Source organism: Ptychodera flava, chromosome 15 (genome assembly GCF_041260155.1).
Source record: "Ptychodera flava strain L36383 chromosome 15, AS_Pfla_20210202, whole genome shotgun sequence".
NCBI classification, from domain to species: Eukaryota; Metazoa; Hemichordata; class Enteropneusta; family Ptychoderidae; genus Ptychodera; species Ptychodera flava.
Window position 1 is genome coordinate 28477931 of NC_091942.1, and position 24483 is coordinate 28502413.

At 39.4% G+C, this 24483-nt stretch overlaps 2 protein-coding genes and 1 pseudogene across 3 annotated transcripts; all 3 read left to right on the top strand.

The window, feature by feature from the left end:
• The first annotated feature begins 77 nt into the window (after window positions 1–77).
• LOC139151775 (actin-2-like) lies at window positions 78–8658 on the top strand (annotated as a pseudogene).
• Window positions 8659–9867: 1209 nt separating this feature from the next.
• LOC139151778 (actin-2-like) lies at window positions 9868–13669 on the top strand. The gene is made up of 6 exons (XM_070724762.1): window positions 9868–10023; window positions 10161–10314; window positions 10585–10824; window positions 11168–11414; window positions 11701–11892; window positions 12381–13669. Exons 2-6 carry the CDS (start codon window positions 10189–10191, stop codon window positions 12704–12706), a joined length of 1131 nt encoding a protein of 376 aa, XP_070580863.1. The 5' UTR covers window positions 9868–10023; window positions 10161–10188; the 3' UTR covers window positions 12707–13669.
• Window positions 13670–17850: 4181 nt separating this feature from the next.
• LOC139151776 (actin-2-like) lies at window positions 17851–21775 on the top strand. 2 transcript variants are annotated; one of them, XM_070724760.1, is made up of 6 exons: window positions 17851–17980; window positions 18115–18279; window positions 18575–18880; window positions 19332–19578; window positions 19876–20067; window positions 20561–21775. In XM_070724760.1, exons 2-6 carry the CDS (start codon window positions 18154–18156, stop codon window positions 20884–20886), a joined length of 1197 nt encoding a protein of 398 aa, XP_070580861.1. In that variant the 5' UTR covers window positions 17851–17980; window positions 18115–18153; the 3' UTR covers window positions 20887–21775. The 2 variants fall into 2 exon arrangements, with proteins under 2 accessions (XP_070580861.1, XP_070580862.1); XM_070724761.1 differs by having other exon boundaries at window positions 18575–18814; window positions 20561–21772.
• The last annotated feature ends 2708 nt before the right edge of the window (window positions 21776–24483 follow it).

Sequence of the window (24483 nt, forward strand, 5' to 3'; positions counted from 1 at the left end):
CAATCGCGCTTCCCTGTTTGACATGCAAATTTTGAGGTCATAGGTAAATCATACCGACAAGGTATTGACGATCAATTATCACTGTGAGAATTTCAACCGTCAGTAGTTGCAGCCACGAGACCGCGCTGCAGAACTATACCAGACAACTACACTTGTTGTGGTTGTCTGAGGTAAGACCCATCACACCGAAGGAGCTATTGAGGTGAGATAGTTTACCGTGGACCTAGACCGAGGTCCCATCCTTTTTCAGCTCCTTGGTAGTCGTGCCACCACAAAAATGGCCGAGAAAGACACTCCCGCTATAGTTATCGACAACGGCTCCTGTATGTGTAAAGCTGGCTTCGCCGGTGACGACGCTCCCCGTGCCGTGTTCCCGCCGATCGTAGGAAGACCTCGACACCAGGTAGGACACTCAAGAATTTCAAGAAGTTGTCAGTAGATTTCAAAGCCCAAGGACGAATAAACGGTCCGCTGTGCCACGGTCTCCCCACCTCTGTGGAAAGCCTAAGAGCATTGACTGCATGGAGCTACCAAAAGAATTTGGTAGCTCCATAATCAAAGTCAGACTATAGCAGATTATTCATATCGGCAGCCTTGAGGTCAATATGACAAAATGAAGTCGTCTTTCTATTGCCACACTTATCTAACCTTTTCACCATAGTTTTGGTTATCATTTGTGATATATAGACATGCACCGGTCACTCCACTGTGAGACATGTTGACTATCGGTTGCCACAGAGAGGTTAGGCTTAATTAAACCCTTGGGTTATGTCCTTTTTTTTGAGCTCCATGCGCCATTGTGTACGCGCAGAATTTTGCATAATCGACTGTAAATTTCTTTCAATTCCAAGACTGGAATGGTTGGAATGGATCAAAAGGACACCTACGTCGGAGACGAGGCGCAGGTCAGGAAAGAGATCCTTACTCTTAAAGATCCCGTCGAGCCCGGTAATGTTACAAACTGGAATGACATGGAAAAGATCTGGCATCACACATTCTACAACGAACTGCGTATCGCTCCTGAAGAACACCCAGTGTTACTGACAGAAGCGCCGTTGAATCCAAAAGTTAACAGAGAAAAGATGATACAGGTGAGCGGAAATTCCACTCTTTGCCTACAAGTTCTTGTAAGAGTTTTGCGGGAGCTTGCCATACAGTGCTTCACATGTATAGATGTAAGAATTACACGACAAAGAGTGTCTGGAACCTATTTTACACATTTGGAAGCTAACGTTCTGTATTGTTTGCATGTACTTATTATTATTTTTGACAACATGGATTTTATTTAACTGTTGGTACTACCAACAGTTAATATCCATGTTGTCAAAAATATCTGCTGTAATTTGGAATTGAAAAAAAGGATTCATGCTGTAACCTATTTGACAAAGGTTCTGGTACTGAGGCTTGTGTGCCCGTCACACTTGTTAAACCTGTTCGGTTTCCGTCTCACAGATTATGTTCGAGACTTTCAACACTCCTGCTACGTACGTCGCCATCCAAGCAGTCATGTCCCTGTATTCGGCGGGTCGAACCACTGGTGTTGTACTGGACAGCGGTGATGGCGTGACGCACGTGGTGCCCGCATACGAAGGCTACGCTCTGCCGCATGCCATACAGAGACTGGACTTTGCTGGACGAGACTTAACAGACTATCTCGTGTCAATGCTGAACCAACGAGGTTACAGCTTCACAACAACAGGTTTGTGAATGGAGGGTTTCGTCTCAATTTTCTGCACCTTATCTGATAAAGTTACTTAGAGACACTTTGATTGCTTCTCCTTATCATACTGTTCGTGCTTTGGGTTCAGTGGTACTTCTACTTGTTCTGCCATCTCTTCTTCTTGTCGCTTGTTGATTTTACCAGATCTCAGAATCATACAGTCGTGCTGTTTCAGTATACTCTGGATTCTCACACCAATTTGTTGCGCTCGTAGTTACGGGAATTACAAGTTGAGGTAGCAGTCTGGATCGCCAATGCTTTCAGTAGCTGAAGTCGACACACCAAGATGTTGAGTGTTTGTAGTACAACTTTAAATTTTAATGTCTGTTCGTCAGTGTGCATTCGCTACAAAGTTATATACTTTTCTAACGTACTTACAAACACTACACACGTCAACTGTCTTTGTTCAAGAGGGCATTCTGAGTAATATAGCATCCATTTTATGCAAATTTTATCACCGGGAGGGCTATATCTAGATAATGCTCCTGACGGGGGCATTATCTAGATATTGCCCTGCACCAGAGTAAACACTAAAAAGCACGCGTAAACAAATATTTTGTAACAGGTGCATGACATGCGACTTTATTACATGTAATTTATTCGTTAAACACGATCATTTTTTAGTCATTTTGAAAGAAAAGCTTCCATTTTCTGGGATAACAGCTTCCACGTGTACGTAATTTTGTAGACTTTCGTGTTTCGTGTCGATGGTTTCATTTTCTCCACTCTCGCTTTCAACGCTTCATTCTTCATAGTTTTGCTTGTTGTGTTTGAAGTCACAGGTCTTCGGTATTTTCGAGTTTCCTTGAAGCACCTTGCTAACTTCAAACTGCTGCTCAATGCTGGTACGCTGTAATGGTATAAAGAATATAGACATTTAATGGAATATACTAATATTACAGTACTTAGCCTTTCGATTCTATTGAGTGATACTGAATACATTAAATTATAATAGTTTGGCATACAATTTGAATTAGCAGTAGTTATAGGTTGTCTTGTACTCTAATTTTGCAGTCGTATGTTACTGGTTCTTGCGCAGTATCAGCCTTACGGGCTTATCGACTCCATGTTGGTTTGACATTTCGTATTCAATTTTGTCTAGCTACCAGCTTACCTTATAGGACCTGATGGCAGCGCTCCGGTGACCAGTTTTTTCAGCAATAAGCTCCTCATCTATTTCATCGCTGTAAAGACGTGTGGCGGCAGCTGCTCTCAAACTGTGGTTGCTGTAAAAACCTGATATCCCAGCGTTCTCGCACAATCTCCCCACTGTTTTTGCAAGTGTATTTTTTCCAATTGGCGTAGTGGAATACCAACAATTTGTCTGTATCTTCCTGGCTGGCTGCAAGTAGTATACGTCTTGTGGACGATCTGGAGGACTACACAAAACAGTTATTTACTACATGGCGAAAACAGCAATAGTTGCGCATGTTAAAGTTAATACACTGGTCCAGATCTGTTCGATATTAAAAATGAATTAACACAATAACTGCAGTAATTTTCAATGAGTTATGTGTAAAATGGCTTGAAATTTCGCCACCGTGTACATCTTGGTTCATAATGATGATCTTTTATGGTACATGTGAAAATAGCATTGTCACGTGATCTACAACTTCCATTTTCCCGCCAAAACCGTACATTATAAATAATCACAAAAAATGAAGACAAAATTATGGCTTGAGTTTGGAATATTTATTTCATGTTCAAATGTCAATTTGGCGGGAAAATGCCGGTTTTGGTCATGTGAAAAAAATAGCTGATTTTTTTGTATTGACAAATTCATTATGTTTACCAAATTTCAAGAAAATCCGACGATGTTTGATAACAAATCGCCAATTTCTTACATTTTAACTTTTTTGATTAAGGAACTTGAGAATATAAATGACATTGGACAATAACTTACCAAAGTTTGTTGTACAAATCGTATAAACGGACGATGCATCTTTCTTTGTTGTCGGTATTTTCAAATGCCGTGGTAATCTTTCGCTGCACTTTCCTACATGCCAAGCCGCCACTGTTTGTTTTCGACACGTCCTCTGTGTACTCATTGCCAAACTTTTTAACTATTTGCCCGGGACGTAAATTTCTGTGTTCTTGCCCCCCTCGCAAGGCAAAATGTATGCCAAACAAGACTACTTGGGCATCCAATAAAGTTTGGGGTGTACTGTCCCCGATCAACTTCTGCTCCCAGAGATTTTCCTCGTCAGCCAGTGTCAAGACTTCGGCTTGACGTTTTTGTATACCAATGCCCATGCTACTTCTAGTTTTCATAACAGAGTCTAAACTATCCTGGAGCTGTTTAAGGTGAAGTACTACGAATTACGTCAAAATTAAGTTTGTGGTGTCATTTTCTTGAAACTTTGCACAAATATTCTTGGAAGTTGTGCAAGTGCAAAATAAAATAAAAAATGGGGGTCACCACGCTCGTTTCCATGGAAACGGACGTTAAAATGGCGTCGTTAGAAATAAATAAAAATGATATAATTCACTTAAACTAAAGAAAGCAATTATAAAAAGCTTAGCAAATGAGTTAATTTTAATAAATACCAAGACTTAAGATCCATATCTATCGAATGTATAGTTTTCATGATGTTTGTAAAGACATTTTTACATAAGTATCGATTACAAAATGACGATATCGAAATTATATCACTACATAATTTTCGAACTTTCTTCCTGTCGCTTTGAATGGTGTCATTTTGACCAAACTTGGCGAATAAAATCCTGACATAATACCATTTAGTTTACACTTTTAATAAAAGGGTGTCACCACGCTACTTTTTACAATATCTCCAGGTGAATGGGTAATATGCGCCATGTAAATGGGAGAGAAATGTTAATTTTTCGCTCATATTGAATAAAAACCAGCTTCCTAGGGGGTCAAAATATGACAAGGTTATAGGTCACATGTATTCTAAGAGACTGGGTCAAAAAATTAGGTAAAAGCGCAATTTCAACAATGGATGGTGATGTTAAATACAAGCGCTACAAAGTAACCCATTTGCGACAGGCTGGAGTTAAATCTGCGCAGAAACGTTCTAAAGCGTGTGCGCGTCCGAATTCGTCGCCCTTTACCTTAAAGGCCGAATCATTTAAAAAGCGGTAGGATTTACCTTCAACAGATAAGTGATTTTGCAGACTCATTATTAATTCATAAATTGTTTGGCCAGGATAATCACTCCCATCCTTCTTTCTCATTTCACAAACAAAACGCGACAACGCGTAATTTAGCTCATCTTTGGTCATTTCTTCTAACTGTGGTTGGATTACACTTATATTTAAAGACTGGTTCTGTGCCAGCTTATTTCTTTCACTTTGCCAAAATCGAAAGGTATTCACATCCCATTTGTTTTTATACAGGGTATTTTTGGGAATTCTTTCGAGTGCCATTGCTTGTATTTCAGCATCACTTTTTATATTTAAACGAGAGGTATCAGAAACACTATTAGATACATTAGACAGTGTCGGCTCGGTATGAGCGAGCGGGGCGGACTTTGGCAAACCTGGCGGAATTGCAGTTTCTGCCAATGCAGACTCTTGCAAGCTCTTCCCGTCAAGAAGTTCATCGAAGTCCTGGAAAAGCCAGTCATCCTCGCTTGCATCTTCCCGCTTGTCAGGTTCTATTTTGAATGTGTTTTGCGTTATAAATAACTCGACGTCGTCGCTATCTGACATGATGTTGAAACCTCGAAGGCCGTGAAGTGAATGACGTGGCGTATAGAAATCTCCAAGGTGTCTCTTCATGACTAGCACGTGACAACTCTCAACCAATAAAAATCGCCGAATACATGTGTGCATGTTAAGGTCATTAATTTGTTTACTCACAAGCGCTACGTCGTTCCCGATTGGTTAATATTTGCACCATGTGTTGTTGACGTGTTGTAAGCCGGATAATACACTCGTGTCGTGCAATCCTTCAGATATTGAACGGCACTCGGGCCTACGGCCCTCGCGCCGTTAAATATCTGAACGATTACACTCCACTCGTGCATTATCCTATACATAACTACTAAATTATCATCATTATTGTTACGTGGAAATTTCCCGCCAGTCTTTGATTGTTTCTTAAGATTAAACAAGATCACAATATGGAATACGATTGTTCTCATTGGAATCTTCACCAATAATGAATTAAAAATTTGACGTTATCTCCTATCTTCTTCTTGTACGATATTATACCAACCTTCACACGCCTTGGCAATGTGAGGGACGCTTCGAGATAAAATCTCCACAAGGGAGGGCGTTACAATACGAATAACAGTATGAAATAAATCATCTTTTCCGAAGTTGAATACAATCTGATTTAAGAACTCATCGCATGCGTTATGCTATGTGATTTTGTAAAAATAACTATGCCATACGTCTTTTGCCATCTTGCACATTTTAATGCCAAATTTCCCGAATTAAACACACAGCTGAAAGGAAATGGTCAATGACATCAAGGAAAAGTTGTGTTACGTTGCAGTGGATTACGAGAAAGAGTTGGAGGCCGCCGCCCAAAGCTCATCAAGAGATAAAACTTACGAACTGCCCGACGGGAATATTGTATTTATTGGCAACGAGAGGTTCCGGGCTCCGGAGGCTTTGTTCAAGCCGGCCTTGTTAGGTAAGGACTTACTATCGTCGAAGTAAACTGGAAGCATTCATATGAAATGATTTCAATTCATGAGTCATTTATCATTTGGTGCGCAATATATGAATGTGGATCGAATGATGCCTCTTCAATAGTGAATACACTTCCGTGTAATAGACCACAAATTTGTAACAACCAATAAAAACTCTTACAAAACCTCTGGTTTTTTTTACACAAAACAATACAAAACAAAACTGCATCATTTGTTCTATTATCAGGGACCAGCCAATGAAATAGAATAGAAACCCTGCAAAGTGTCAGAGCCGTTATATATTTGATGAAAAATTCTCACAGAGAGGATAAATCTAGCGACATATTTTACCATATTTTCATCAAATGCACGCAATTTTCCTGCATCTTCATCCTCAATGTTACATAAAGTGAAAGCAACTTATTCACATTCTTGTTTCTAAACAAATATAGGAAAGCAAAGTGCTGGCATACACGAGGCACTGTACAGCAGTATCGCGAAATGTGACGCGGATATTTATGTCAAACGTGACCGCGACTTCTACGCCAACACGGTGCTTTCCGGTGGTAACACCATGTATCCATTCATCGCCGAGAGAATCCATAAAGAAATGTCATCCCTTGCACCAAGCGCCGTGAAGATCAAGGTCATCGATCCCCCAGAACGCCGATATTCTGCCTGGATCGGTGGCTCCATCGTGGCTTCACTGGCGACCTTTCAAGAGATGTGGATCAGCAGACAGGAGTACGACGAGACTGGTCCTTCCATCGTTCACAGAAAAGGCTTTTAAAACATTGGAATCATAATTATTTACTATTTAAATTTAAAATTATGCACAACGGAATATATAAAATTTTCAAAGTATAATTTAAAAGATATTTCATGGAATATACATTTTACATCGAGTTACGAAGCACTACATCGAATTGCAGATGTTAGTATTACAGCGGGTTTTTTTAATGGAAATGTGAATTACAGTAGCATGACAACGAAATAATGTGCATTTCGATTTCACGTATGTATCATACATTATTTGTATATATTTGTCTTGTCTCGTTTATTGTTTTAGTTACTAGGAGGCTTGAAATATGTTCTAATATGAAAAGAACGATCTATTTATTTTGTATTTGACAGTGAAAAACGAATGCTGTGATCGTACCTTTTCTTTTACTGTTTCATCAAGTTGTGTAATTTTTGGTAAATAAATAGTGATAACCAAACCCGGATTACTTCTTTTTCCCTTCTTCTGAGATAGAAAATTTCTCACAGATGTACATTCAGATAATAATTTAGAGGTGAAGATGGACCGTTTGGAGTGTTTCATTCTATATTTTATTCCACGGATATTTCCGAATACCCGATCTTTGTACCTGATAACTGTGGTATTTATTCCTTGATACTGGTTACAGTCGCTCAATATTGATGACGTCACATTTCGGTGTGGATCACGACAGATCACGTGTTGGAGAATCCCAAGCCAGCCCCCCTTTGTCCACGCGGCCACTCATCAACTGTGCAAATATGAGCGTTTTCAAGATGAACCCGTATATGGCTATAGAGTTTGCGATCGTAATAGCGTCGCTACATAAACAGACAAATATTGATTCGAAAAAAATGAACTGATCGTAGAGTGAGGTGGCCTTTTTTAAATGCAGTCAGAAACTCAGCGGCAGGCCGTTGACTCTGTCACTCCCTCTATAGGTCAGACAACCCCGTAGTGACATTCAAAGAAATAGACACACAAGGTAATAATTGTGAAATGCAAAAATAAAATCATGAAAATTTAAACATGCGTACAGAAATATATCTTGGCCATTAATTTTTCTCAGAATACCTTACTAGCGGCATCTCAAACGAGTACTATAAAATATGGTATATCTGGAAGACTTACGAATTCGACGTCTTATTGTCACTCCAGATATTAAAAACAAGACAAACCCATTTTATGCAACAATTAGAACACTTACCATGATGTCCTTCATTGTAGCACAAGACAGTTTGAATTTTTTCAACATCTTATCGACAACCGACATCTTCTTTTGAGACTTCACGGAATGTCCCGGGGGTGACTATCCCAACAGTAAATTTCTTTACCGCAATGCCAGGTGGAGTGGTCACAATGATCGTTATGTGTAGTGACCTCGATCCTCGTACCTTTGACTTGAACGTCAGCGGTATTGTTGAGTCGCATTTGACTTTTTTCGAAACCACTGCAACGGGCGTTTGCTAAATGTTCTCCAAGTGCACTTTATTGGCGGTATTCTCTCTGTGTTTCAGAATAATGGGGCCAGTATCATAGATAAAAAATATGTAAATAATTATACCTGCATATTAAAGAGAAATGAAAGAGTGTGCACACTAATTGTATCGCCTCGTAAACGTCAATGGAATATTAAAAAAAACTGTCCCTGTAAATAAATTTACTGTCTCCCTTGTCTTCTTTTAGACTCGTAAATAGTTCTGTAGAATGTCTCTGCCAGTACAGTGTACTAGTATATATATTGTTATTGTTTGCGGTGGCGCTACACAATGAGTGTGCAACCCTTGAATCAATATGTGACCTCTGACATCGTATTGGATGAGTCATTTACAAACCGGGTGGAGTCATTCTTATTACAAAGTCAGGAACAACCACCTGTTTGGCAATGTGAGCCTGGAACGGTTCCAGTCCTGCTGCATATGGCCATTTTTTCCAAATAAAAAGTGTCTAAAGGACAAATATGTTCTCAATGATGCTGCCAGCGAGTATGCACCCTTATAAACCAATGAATTAGAATAACGGAAAGGGAGAAAGCCGCTACCTTTTGCACATTCACCCGCGCTGTTTCAGTAAATCAAGCCACAGTCCCTCCAGGACCAATATCAAGTCGTCTCATCCTATGGTCCTTTCCCAGGTGCGTCTCAATATATCGTTGACGGTAACCTACACGACATGTCCTTATATGGAAAATAGTGAAAACTGCTGCTTCGCTCTGTTTTCTCGTCAGTCCGTGGTCCAGAGTAAACATACAAACATACTGACCCATCAATTCTCTTGATTCAGTTCGTGTGTGGCACAGCAGACACAAGTCCTTATTTAGGCATGTTTCTTTTGTGAGTCCCTTACTTGACGTAGGCTTATTTATTATCAAATATTATCGATTACACCCAGAATGCACATGCACCATGAAAAATATAACGAGTGGTTTATGAGTGACCCTCTTGATCAGTTACAACCATCATTATTTTTGAGTGAAAATTAATGATAGTATCGATCATAACAATGAATGGTCAAAAATACATTTCATCAATTTATGATGGAAAAAATTTAAAAAACATGGTAACTTCTTAGATTTAACATATACATCGTGAAAAATACGATGACTGCTGCATTTCACTCATTTTTGAACGATTACAAATCGATCAAAGCTTGCGAAGAAGCCAATGCAATAGTTGCTGAGCACGCTAGATTATGGATTGACTCAACGTGTTTGATATGCAAATTTTGAGGTCATGGGTGAATAGCGCCGATAAGGTGACCAGCGATGAATCACCACTGTGCGTATTTCAAAGTTGGCATCATCGATAAGAAATAACCATCACAAGGTATATAAAGGTGAGAAAGTTTGTCGTCGATTCAAAACACCGACAAGAACACAGAGAAGTTGGAACTCAGAATATTGAATACAACACAAGAAATCGGAACTTGATACAATACAGGTAAGCTTGGTCCCCTCGCACTGTATCGGCCCGGCTGAACGCTATATTCCTCTACGAATAACAAAGTTACCATTAACTTGCTAATTTTTGCCTCTTGGTTTGCTCACACTTTTTGAAACTTTTTCGCTACTTTTTAGACTTCGACTGGAATTCTTTCTAAGCAACATGATGGATGAAGACATTGCCGCTTTAGTTGTCGACAACGGCTCCGGCATGTGTAAAGCTGGCTTTGCCGGTGACGACGCTCCCCGTGCCGTATTCCCGGCCGTCGTTGGAAGACCACGCCACCAGGTAAAATATAAACGCACATTGATTACATATTTTAGAGGCGTTTGTTGTATCGCTTTAGCAACCTAAATCGCGTCAACGTCTACCGAACAGTGTTTTCGTGTCATCGAGTGTAGGCACGTGGTACTGTTCAGTGATTGGCAACTTCTTTATGCAGACTCAGAGCCATATAAAACATAAACATAAAGCATAAACAGCATTCCTGCTTTAAACTATTCTGTGTAATGTTGTCGGCTATTTCACCGTGTCTTCTTCTTTCTCTAACTCTTCAAGATTATAATGGCGGGAATGGGACACAAGGACAGCTACATCGGAGACGAGGCGCAGAGCAAGAGAGGTATCCTCACCTTGAGATATCCCATCGAACACGGAATCGTTACGAACTGGGATGACATGGAAAAGATCTGGCATCACACTTTCTACAACGAACTGCGTGTTGCCCCTGAAGAACACCCAGTATTGCTGACAGAAGCGCCGTTGAATCCAAAAGCTAACAGAGAAAAGATGACTCAGGTGAGCGATAATTTCACTCTTTGCCTACAAGTTTGACTTCTAATTAGCAGGTACAAGTGTTTCGCATAAATATAACAATTTAATTTGACAGATTATCACTTTGATGTGACACATATTCCGTGAGAAAACTATCGTTGAATCGACTGACCATCGAATGCTATTGTACTTTTTGCATAACCATTCTGTTAGTTCGTCAACTTGAGATAATATAAGTAATGCATACCAGTTAAAATATTATCTGTGTCACTTGGATAAGCACAATATTTATATACTGTGTCATGCAGTATCCCGTTGATAGATTGCTTAGTTGTGTAACTACCGTATAAACTGTCAAACCTTACAGATTATGTTCGAGACTTTCAACACGCCGGCCATGTACGTCTCCATCCAAGCAGTCCTGTCTCTGTACTCCTCGGGTCGAACCACTGGTATCGTGCTGGACAGCGGTGATGGTGTGACGCACGTGGTGCCAATATACGAAGGCTACGCTCTGCCGCACGCCATACAGAGAACAGACTTGGCTGGACGAGATTTAACAGACTATCTCGTGAGAATACTGAGCGAACGAGGCTACAGCTTCACAACAACAGGTTTGTGAATGACACTCCGTTCTATTTCTTCTAAGTTTCTGTACAAGTTTTCAGGTAAATGAAAATCGAAAAATGTGGCAGGCATCCGATTCGCTCAAAATGTCATGTAAAAAAGGACTGTAGGATCCTAGGCAAAATGCTTTGCTTTAATACTCGAACCGAAGTCTTTCTGAACGTTGAATTTGGGTGCGTTTTGCTGACCGACACCGTAAAAGTAAATACGCCATCATTCATATGTTATTATGCTCATTTTAAGGTCAATAATTCTCTTTTATTAATCACACAGCTGAAAGGGAAATCGTACGCGACATGAAGGAAAGGCTGTGTTACGTTGCATTGGACTACGAGGGAGAGTTGCAAGTCGCCGCCCAAAGTTCATCACTGGAGAAAAGTTACGAACTGCCTGACGGGAATATTGTAACCATTGGCAACGAGAGGTTCCGGACTCCAGAAGCTTTGTTCCAGCCGGCCTTATTAGGTGAGAATTGAGTCACCATCATACAAAATGATGAAAAGTGTAGGATAAGGGAACAGTTTGGTTAAATTATTGCGATACATGGGTTGTTTAAAATTTTATCATAAGTACAAATAAAAGTGCAATTAGAACGATCTCAAAGATGAAAATGTACCACAATTCGACGAATAAACAGGTATACCTCGGAGCTTCATAGAACTACTGTTCTTGGTGCTTGACTGTCTGATCTGTGTTGTTTTGTGTCTATGTTATTGACTATGTATTACAAATTTTGACCAAGTGTTATCGAATTATGGATTGATATGATTGCGATTATCTTATATAGTTTAAGATTAACTTAAAATACATTACGGATGTAGCATTTTGACCACAAATTTCCAGTACTACACTAAAAATAACAAGCATATGAATTTTCCCCGTATATCCACAAAATTACTCTTCTAAGCCATAATAATGTATGACTATGTTACTCCCTCTTGTTAACCAAACAGGAATGGAAAACGCTGGCATACACGAGGCACTTTACGGCAGTATCATGAAATGTGACATGGATATCAGACGTGACCTCTACGCCAACACTGTGCTTTCCGGTGGTACCACTATGTATCCAGGCATTGCCGACAGAATCCATAAAGAAATGTCATCCCTTGCGCCAAGCTCCATGAAGATCAAGATCATCTCTCAACCCGAACGCAAATACTCCGTCTGGATCGGCGGCTCCATCTTGTCTTCACTGTCAACTTTCCAACAGATGTGGATCAGCAAACAGGAGTACGACGAATGTGGTCCTTCCATAGTTCACAGGAAATGCTTTTAAAAATACTGCCATTTCAATTTACAACAACATTTACAACCCTTTGGAACATGGTAAAATAATATGATTTGAAATTCTACCTCACAGGATGTTTGTAGAAATGAATCTTTCATCTGGAAACAACTCTCGTTTTAATTATTGCTCGTGGAAGGACAATTATGTGATATTGTATATTTCACATACCTATTCAAATGACATAACTATTCAGATAACGTTAACCTCTACAGATTAAAAAGTTAACGCCTAGGTTTGTATTTACGATGATTTTCACAGGTAGGATGGGTCTGATTTGTACATAGCTAGCACTTACTTTGTTGATAGACCCACATTTTAAAGTTATCTTATAATCATTTGTCGAACTTACGGAAGACTCTACCTTGGCAAGTGTTTTTGTTTTCGGGTTATGTACCCAATAACAAAGGTCCCACTTTACATCTGGTCAGCTCGGGGACATATTTTATGATAACATAACTATTTAATAAAAAAAGATACATCAGATTCTAACGTGAAATTCGAAGCTTATCGAAAAACGTATTTGATTTTTGTTGGTTGCGTTTCAAAGGGAAACATGGCCAGTGTGTGTTAAGTTATGCTTTCCTAAAGCGCGCGTTCCAAAGCATGACGGTGAATTTTAAGGTTTTTCAGATGATAGTTGTACAGCGCTTTTTTACAATGGAAATTTGACAATGGAAATTTGATTTACAGTAGGGTGACCCAATAATGTGCATCTCGATTTCAAGTTTATATCATACTTTAATCCTATTTATTTGTCTTGTCTGATTTACTCATGTATTAACCATAAATTATGACCTTTGTATAAATCTGCGAAAAAGCCAACTTCAAGTATTTACATTGTGGTACATTAGTAACGAACGAAGAAACCACGACGCGGGCGTCTTTTGTCATGGTTTCTAGAGGTAATTTGACGTTATGTTTTCATGAATAAATAATAATAAATCAAAATCACATTATTGTTTTCAGTTTCTTCTTAGAAACCCCTTCTCAACCTGTACTCATATAACGTTTGCACAGGGAATGGTTGGTGCTTAATTTTGCTGGCTGTATTTCACCAAAATTCAAATTGTAGTATTCCGTTAGCTGTCGTTTTACCTGATGAATTTGATGTTCTTCTGTGCGCAGCGTACATTATATGAGTACTGTCGACGGCATATATTATGTTTTATATTACGAGAGCTAAAACTACTTGTTAAAGAGTCCCCTACTCTGCTGTTTCAGCTAGACCATGACTCATTATTCAGAGATGAGCGTTTTCTTAGATTTGTCCATATATGGTAAACGTTTCCGCGGTTTCGCTACTTAAATAAAAAACATATTGATGGGAAACTTCATATTGGACCTATTTGAGTTGGATTTTATAAATGTAAATAATTTGTTAAACACAGCTCCAGGCCGTTGACTCTGCCACTCTCCTCAGAGCAGGCTGGCTACACTGTAATGGCTATCAGCACCTCTCCCCCGAAAAAGAACGACACTCCGTTTTAGTGTAGAACACAATCGTGAAAATTATAAAAACACAGCACTTTACAGGTGAAGACCAAAAGAGACTGGAGTAGCAGAGCGTTTTACTAAGATCGACAACCTCCTTATCACAATTTAAACCACAGCTAATATACACCTGTGACGTGCGCCTAGTCAACAAGGTGTACTAAGAATTGATGAAACAAAATAGTATGCGCACTCGTTCAATGGACTGTTTTTGCTGGGAAGCCCCGCCTAATAAACGTTAATGAGTTATTTTGTAGAACTGTAACTGTATAAATCAATAATGTTTGTGATCTTTTTGTCTCCAAATGGTTAACCAGTACGACTTGTCCCAGTGACTGTACAAAATTAGTGAAAAACACACATTTAGACATGGAAATAAGTTGGCCGAGAGTTTTGTTTTTCAAATTCTCAATGTTTACGCCAATAGATATCGTTATAGTTTGTGGAGGCATGCTACACAATTATTTTGCAAGACTTGAGTCATGACGTGACCTCTGACATCATATTTGAGTGAGCCATATGGAAACTTGACTGATAAATCTCAATGTCAGGAACAACCACCTGTTTGATCATGTGACCGAGAGCGTCTCCAGTGGCTATTTGTCAATTTGCATAATAAAAAAATGAAAAACTATCTAAAAGACGATTCTTTGGGAAAGGCAGATAACATGCGAAACATTTTATATAAAATGTGCGAATCTACTATCATTCGACGTCCGTGAAGCTTTTGGCTGGTCCTGTACTTGAGACCAGAAAATGACAGTCTGAGCCAGCAATGATAAAGTCATAGAGTTACAAGGTCACGTACGGTGCGTGCACGTCTGTACCTGAAGACAAGATACTGGATCAATGCAATAACTGATGGAGGAGACGACATCTATGTTATACTAACAGTATTTCAAGAAATTCAATGTCAAGGATAATGTGCCCTCGCATGATTAATTTTTGAAATTGTCGCACATTGCAGGTCTTCAAATATGATTTTTTCGGTTAGTACTATAGATAGACGATGTAAACATAATACACAACAATATGGTCAAACATATATCTTGTCGCAGAAGTACAGTCAACAGTAACCCTTGGTTATTGGAGCCCACTTCACTGATTAAGGATTGCAAAATAATTATGGTATACGACATCTGAGATTTAGTATACCACCATAAATATCATAACTCCTAATTTAACTTTTTGTCAGCAATAATGAATACCTCAAAGCTGTTAAAGCACCCAATCATGAGCCAATGCTGTGTAGCCGGCCCTATAGATGTAGATATCAGAACGAATCCTACTGGCCGGCGCTGCGCAGTCAACACGACAGATGAAGCCGGCGCACGGCCTGACAGCTACAATTATTTCAGCTAACTGAAACAATGAACCTGGTCTTGTGCATCGACGCAACTGCTTCTGTATATATGAAGTGTATCAATTCATCTAACACTTTGTGGAAGAACCATTCGTATTTCCACACTGAGGATACCATATATTGTTTGTCGCAATCGGTATCTATGTACTGTGTGTATTTTGGCTCAGTCTTTATACCGAACTTAATTTACAACAAAATCAATTATATTTCTGTCTCTTATAGACTGTTGCCGAATGTCCCTCGCGGGGGGGGATGTAACCGTCCGGACAGTAAATTTCTTTACCGCTATACGAGTTGGAGTTGTTACAATGGTTGTTAATATAGTGACGTCGATCCTCGTAACTTGACTTTGAACGTCAGCGATATCGTTGAGTCACATTTGATTATTTCGAAACTACTGGAACAGGCGAATGCTAAGTGTTCACAAGTGCATTTCTAAACTATCTGTACTTCAGAATCATCAGGCCAGTATCAAAGCAAAAGTATGCCAGTGATTATACCTGCACAAGAGAAACGAAAGTGTGAAAACACTAATTGACTTATGGTTGTCTGAGCTTAGATTGATTGTTTAAAATCAAAGGAAGTACCGCCTCATAAACGTTAATGGAATATTTAAAATAAAACTATGTAAATAAATTTGTGTTTCCCATGTCTTCGTTTAAACTTTGAAATAAGCTGTATTAGAGAGTTCCTTTGCAACTTCGGAATGTGCCAGTACAGTATATATCGTTATTGTTTGTGGTGGCGCTCTACCTTTGAGTCAATATGTGACCTCTGACATCGAGAATGAGTCATTTACAAACCTGGCTCAATCCATCTCAAAGTCAGGAACAACCACCTGTTTGAAAATTTAGACTTAAGCGGCTCCAGCCCTACTGTCAGTGGCTATTTTTCGTATATAAAGTGTCTAAAAGACTAGTATTTTCTCAATGATGTTACCAGCAGGTATGCACCCTTATAAATCAATGAAAATTCGAATAACGGAAAAGGCAGAAGGCAGTCGCCTCTTGCACATTCACCCGTGCCGTTTTAGTCGATCAAGCCACAGTCTCTCCTACAATCTGGGCCGTTATCAGGCCCTCTTATCTTATGGTCCTTCTGCTGGTACACCTAAAGATATCGTTTACAGTATCCCACTCGACGTGTCATTATATGGAAAATAGTGAAAACTGCTGTGTCGCTCGGTCAACAGAAAGCATACAACTGATACAAACAAACTGAACCATCGATTCTCGCTGTTCAAGTGCGTGTGTGGCACCAGAAACAAGTCCATATTTAGACATGTATCTTTCGCGGGAGTCTCTTACTGGAGAAGGCTTATCAATTACCAAATATTATCGATTACACACTGACAAAGCGACAATGACGATCATGTCTAATAAGGAGTCACATATATGACAGACAATACTAAGTTGCGTGCGATAATATTCACAAAAGCGAGTTTCTCACTTATGCACACGCATCATAGAGAAATAAAGTTTACTCATGAGTGACCCTCGGTAAAGAATCACATCTTTACAAGTTCATTTCAAATTTCAACCGTTTGTTGACTTCCAAATTTAGTTTACATCGATCGAGCGCTCGGCGATCCGATGTTTGCAGGTCATGAGTCCAATTACAATGCGATTTATTACATTGCAAATGCTTGTAGATTTTTATTAGGTTTGTGACAGGGCAACCACATAAAGCAGACATCACGTGGAATATGGTGCATTGAAATATTTGAAAAAGCAGAAACATCATTTCTTTTGCAAAGCAATCAGATTTTCATGAACGCAAAGAATGCACCCTCACACAAGTACTCAGATATTTGCCTGTTAGTTGCATGCGCTATTTAACTTCGAACTGTTTCGTATTACAGGTCTTCTATGGTATTTTTTCAATCACTTGATCAGTTACAACCATCGTTATTTTCAGTGAGAGTTAATAATGGCCATGGAAACATATAATCAATAACCATACGTGGTCAAAAATACATTTTGTCGTCAGATCGTAGTCTATTATCAAGGGAAAAATAAAAAAAACATGGCAACATCTGAGATTTAACATATGGCACGTGAAAAATATTACGACTTTTGCATTTCATTCATTTTTGAACGATAACAAATCGATCCAAGCTTGCGGAGAAGTCAATGAAATAGTTGCTGACTTGATAGATTATGGATTGACTCAACGTGTTTGATATGCAAATTTTGAGGTCATGGGTGAATCGCACCGATAAGGTGATCAACGATGAATCACCACTGTGCGTATTTCAATGTTGGCATCATCGATAAGAAAGACCCATTTCAGGGTATATAAAGGTGAGAAAGTTTGTCGTCGATTCAAAACACCGACAAGAACGCAAAGAAGTTGGAACTCAGAATATTGAGTACAAACGCAAGAAATTGGAACTTGATACAATACAGGTAAGCTTGGTCCCCTCGCACTGTATCGTCAACGCTATATTCCTCTACGAATAACGAAGTTACCATTAACTTGCTAATGTTTGCCTCTTGGTTTGCTCACACTTTTTGGAAATTGCCTTTTCGCTACTTTTTAGACTTCGACTGGAATTCTTTGTAAGCTACCTCCAAGCAATATGATGGATGAAGACATTGCCGCTTTAGTTGTCGACAACGGCTCCGGCATGTGTAAAGCTGGCTTCGCCGGTGACGACGCTCCCCGTGCTGTATTCCCGGCCGTCGTTGGAAGACCACGCCACCAGGTAAGATATAAACGCACATTGACTCGTACAGTCCATATTTTAGAGTCCAGAGAGTCGTTTGTTGTATCGCTTCAGCAACCTAAATCGCGTTGACTCAATGTCTACCAAACCGTGTTTTCGTGTCATCGAGTGTAGGCACGTGGTACTGTTCAGTGATTGGCAACATCTTAATGCGGAGTCATATAAAACATAAATATAAACATAAAGCATAAACGGCATTCCTGGTGTAAACTATTCTGTGTAATGCTGTCAGCTATTTCATCGTGTCTTCTCCTTCTTTCTCTAACTCTTCAAGGTTGCAATGGCGGGAATGGGACACAAGGACAGCTACATTGGAGACGAGGCGCAGAGCAAGAGAGGTATCCTCACCTTGAGATATCCCATCGAACACGGTATCGTTACAAACTGGGATGACATGGAAAAGATCTGGCATCACACATTCTACAACGAACTGCGTGTCGCTCCTGAAGAACACCCAGTATTACTGACAGAAGCGCCGTTGAATCCAAAAGCTAACAGAGAAAAGATGACTCAGGTGAGCGATAATTTCACTCTTTGCCTACAAGTTTCAGGTGCCGAACTAAGCTGTTCGTGCAAAGAGGTGTTCGTGCGCAGTTTTTCAGCGGGCAGGCAAATTTAAAAACTAATCAGTGGGCGGGGAGAAAAAATCGATATTTACTGTGGGCGGGGAAGAAATTCCCTTTTTTTCTGAAGTTTGATATCATTTTTAATATCCTTGCAAGAGTTCCCAGAAGCAGGTCCCAGTGTTTGGCATAAATATAAAAATTTAATTTGACAGATTATCACTTTGACGTGACACATATTCTGAGAAAACTATCGTTGAATCGACTGACCATCGAAGGTTATTGTGCTCTTTGCATAACCATGCTGTTAGTTAGTCAACTTGAGATCATATATGGTAATGACAAACCAGTTATTGAAAATGTTATCTGTAAACTTGGATAAGCACAAGTTATGTACTGTGTCATGCAGTATCCAGTTGACAGATCGCTCAGTCGAGTAACTATCGTATAAACTGCCAATCCTTACAGATAATGTTCGAGACTTTCAACACGCCGGCCATGTACGTCTCCATCCAAGCAGTCCTGTCTCTGTACTCCTCGGGTCGAACCACTGGTATCGTGCTGGACAGCGGTGATGGTGTGACGCACGTTGTGCCAATATACGAAGGCTACGCTCTGCCGCACGCCATACAGAGAACAGACTTGGCTGGACGAGATTTAACAGACTATCTCGTGAGAATACTGAGTGAACGAGGCTACAGCTTCACAACAACAGGTTTGTGAATGACACTCCGTTCTATTTCTTCTAAGTTTCTGTACAAGTTTTCAGGTAAATGAAAATCGAAAAATGTGGCAGGCATCCGATTCGCTCAAAATGTCATGTAAAAAAGGACTGTAGGATCCCAGGCAAAACGTTTTGCTTTAATACTCGAACCGAAGTCTTTCTGAACGTTGAATTTGAAAATTGTCTGGGTCCGTTTTGCTGAGCGACTCCGTAAAAGTAAGAACGCCATCATTCATATTTTATTATGCTCATTTTAAGGTCAATAATTCTCTTTTATTAATCACACAGCTGAAAGGGAAATCGTACGTGACATGAAGGAAAAGCTGTGTTACGTTGCATTGGACTACGAGGGAGAGTTGCAAGTCGCCGCCCAAAGTTCATCACTGGAGAAAAGTTACGAACTGCCTGATGGGAATATTGTAACCATTGGCAACGAGAGGTTCCGGACTCCAGAAGCTTTGTTCCAGCCGGCCTTGTTAGGTGAGAATTGAGTTACCATCATAAAAAATGATGAAAAGTGTAGGATAAGGGAACAGTTTGGTTAAATTATTGCGATACATGGATTGTTTAGAAAATTTTTCAGAAGTACAAGTAAAAGTGCAGTTATCGTGTAGATCGATCTCAAAGATGAATATATACCACAATTCGACGAATAAACAGGTTAACCTCGGAGCTTCATAGAACCTCTGTTCTTGGTGCTTTACTGTCTGGTCTGTGCTGTTTTGTGTTTATGTTATTGACTATGTATTACAAATTTTGACCAAGTGTTATCGAATTATGGATTGATATGATTGCGATTATCTTATATGGTTTAAGACTAAATTAAAATACATTACGGGTGCAGCATTTTGACCACAAATTTCGAGTACTACACTAAAAATATCCAGCATCTGAATTTTCTCTGTATATCCACAAAATTACCCTTCTAAGCCATAATGTATGACTATTTTATTCCTTCTTTCTAACCAAACAGGAATGGAAAACGCTGGCATACACGAGGCACTTTACGGCAGTATCATGAAATGTGACATGGATATCAGACGTGACCTCTACGCCAACACTGTGCTTTCCGGTGGTACCACTATGTATCCAGGCATTGCCGACAGAATCCATAAAGAAATGTCATCCCTTGCGCCAAGCTCCATGAAGATCAAGATCATCTCGCAACCCGAACGCAAATACTCCGTCTGGATCGGTGGCTCCATCTTGTCTTCACTGTCAACTTTCCAACAGATGTGGATCAGCAAACAGGAGTACGATGAATGCGGTCCTTCCATCGTTCACAGAAAATGCTTTTAAAAACATTGGGATCGCAATTAAATGTTTAATATTTCAATTTACAACGACATTTACAACCCTTTGGAACATGGTAAAATAATATGATTTGAAATTCTACCTTACAGGATGTTTCGTAGAAATCAACCTTTTAATTTTTGCTCGTGGAAGGACATTTGTGTGACCTATTCCAGTAACATAACTATTCAGATATAGTGTACTCTACAGATTAAAAAGTTAAGGTGTAGGTTTGTATTTAAGATGATTTTCACAGGTACGATGGGTCTGATTTGTACATAGCTAGCACTTACTTTTTTGATAGACTCACATTTTATCTTATATTCATTTGTCAAACTTACGCAAGACTTTATTAAGTGTTTTCGTTTTGGGGTTATGAACCTATGCAACAAAGGTCCCACTTTGCATCTGGTTGGCTCGGGGACATATTTTGTGATAACATAACTATTTAATATAAAGGACACATCAGATTATGACGTGAAATTCAAAGCTTTACGGAAAACGTATTTGATTTTTGCTGATTGCGTTTCAAAGCGAAGCATAACCTGTGCGCCAAGTTATGCTTTTTGTAAAGCGAATGATGATGAATTTTAAGCTTTATAGTATTGTACAGTGCTTGTTTTTCAGATTGAAATGATTCTCGATTTACAGTAGCATGTCCAAATAATGTGCATTTCGATCTCAATATATATCATACTTTAATCCTATTTATTTTTCTTGGCTCATTTGCTCATAACTTTAAACTATGAACCTCGTACAATCTGGTGAAAAACGAAGTACCTATTTTGTTTTAAACTAGTAACGAACGGCGAAACCACGGCGCGGGCGTCTTTTGTCATGGTTTCTTAAGTAGCTGTACGTATTTTTTTCATGAATAAAGTAATAAATCAAAATTGGAAGGATTGGTTTTCACTTTCTTCTGGGAAACTCCTCGTCCTGCACTCAGGTAACGGTTGAAGAAGGGAGAGACTATTGTGCTTGATCTTAGCGGGAGTATGTGTCACCGAAATTCCAAGAGTAAAGAATTGTACACTAAAGCGGTAATCCATAGGCTAACTTTTTACCTGATGAATTGTATATGGTCTCCTGTTTACAGCGTCAACTACTGTTGAGCTAAGACTACTTGTTGAAGAATCCCATGCTCTGCTGTTTCAGCTAGACCTCGATTTATTATGCAAAGATGAGCATTTTTCAAGACTTGTCCATATATGGCAAACGTTTCCGCTGTTTCGCTACATAAATAAAAACATATTGATCGGAAACTTTACATTAGATCTATTTGAGTTGGATTGTATAAATGTAAACAATTTGTCAAACAAATCTGCAGGCCGTTGACTCTGCCGCTCTCGTATAACCCTGTACAGGCTGGGCGACACTGTGATGGCTGTCAACACCCCCCCCCCCCCCAAAAAAATAACGATACAGCGGTTTAGTGTAAAACGCAATCTAAAAAAATGTAAAAATACATAAAGAGAGATGGATTCTCAACTATTTTCGCACAATACTTGACATGTGACGATCAAAAGAGACTGGAAGTAACGGAGCGTTTAATTTAGATCGATAACATCCTTATCAAAATTTAAACCACAGCTAAAATACGCCAGTGACGTACGACTGGCCAAGAAGGCGTACTATGAATTGGAGAAACGAGATAGTATGCGCACTCGTTCAATTGACTGTAGAAAATGGGGGGGGGGGGGGGGATAATTGCAAGAAAGTCCCAGACAATGGATTAATTTTTAGAACTGTATACTTGCATAAACCAATAGTCTTTTGGTCTCGAAATGGTAAGCGAGTGCTACTTGTCACAGTGACCGTACAAAATTCATGACGAACGCAAAGATAGACATGGAAATATGTTGTTAGTACAGAGACTTTTTGCTTTTCAAATTCACAATGTGTATGCCATAATAGCTATCGTTATAGTCTGTGGTGGCGTGCTACACAATGATTGTGCAAGACTTGAGTCAAGATGTGACCTTTGACATCATATGCGAGTGAATCATTTGCAAACCTGGCCGATCAACCTAAATCATAAATGTAAGGAACAACCACCTGTTTGATCATGTGGCAGAGAGCGTCTCCTGTCGCTAGCTGTCAATTTCAAATTAAAAAATATATCTCAAAGACAAATATTTTTCGATGGTACTACCAGCGAGTATGCGCTCGTATAAACCATCGAATCACGGACGGGGGGAAAGCAGCGGCCATCTGAGTCGATCAAGCCGGTATATCCCATAATTCTTTGCAAGGTTTCAACATATCGTTGACAGTATCTTGCTCTACACTTCCATATATGGTAAAAAGTTTAACTGCGAAATCGCTCGATCCACCGTAAACACACAGACAGACAAACAATCTATTCTCTCTCAACGTGTTTTTTGGCATCAAAAACAAGTCCTTATTTAGGCATGTGTATTTCGTGGGAGTCCCTTACTCGTCCGAGTTTACTATATTTTTTCCATACTATTATCGATTACACCCTGTCAAAGAAGACAGTTACGGTAAAATTCACGTGACGGGAAAATAATATTTACAAACGCCTGTGCAGCCACTATTTCTCACCATGCACCAGAAGGTAATATTTCTCATGGGTGACCGTTGAAAATGTCACAAAGCTACCCGAGTATCATCCATAGATTAGATGTTTGTTGCTTTCAAATCTATAGTCTGAATCTACAGCGCTCGGGGATCCGATGTTTGTCTTACATGACTCCTAATACAATACGAGTTATCACATTGAAAATACTACTAGCTTTTAGAGGGTCTGTGACAGGTTCATCGGGAAAAGCAAATTACATAAGAAACACAGTGAATTGGAGTATAATGAAATGTGCACAATATCACTCGACGTCCGCAAAGTTTTTTTTCTGGTCCTTGACTTGCGGCCAGGAAAGGACAGTCTGAACCAGCAATAATGAGGTCATAGAGAGAAAGGATCAAGTAGTTTGCATCGATCTTCGGTAGTCAAGACTAGATAATAGCTGAAGGACGGAGATGACATCTTTATATTTTAAGAATGCGTCCGCATTTTGACTACTCTGCATTTTTCAGTTGGGCTATTCAATTGTCCCACATTACAGGTCTTCCTTTTTCAGTTGGGCTATTCAATTGTCCCACATTACAGGTCTTCCAGTACTGTATGTTTTCCAATCACGTGTTCTTTTGGAATTATAAATATTTTATGAGTGAGAGTTAATAGTAGACGATGTAAACATAAAACGCACAACCATGAATGGTCAAAAATGTCGCAGATACATTCGACACAAACCCACGGCTCTACTGGGCTCCACTTCACTGATTAAGCATCGAAAAATATTCTGGCTTCAATCCTTACGACGCCAGAGATTTAATATACCACATGAAAATTATGTTGACTTCTGATTAAACTTATTTGTCAGCAATTACGAATAGATCAAAGCTGTCAAAGCAGCCATCGCTATTGTCGCTGACCACAACAGAGCAACGTGTTTGTTATGCAAATTTTGAGGTCATGGGTGACCAGCGATGAATCACCGCTGTGCGTATTTCAAAGTTGGCATCATCGATAAGAAAGAACCATCGCAGGGTATATAAAGGTGAGAAAGTTTCTTGTTGCTTCAG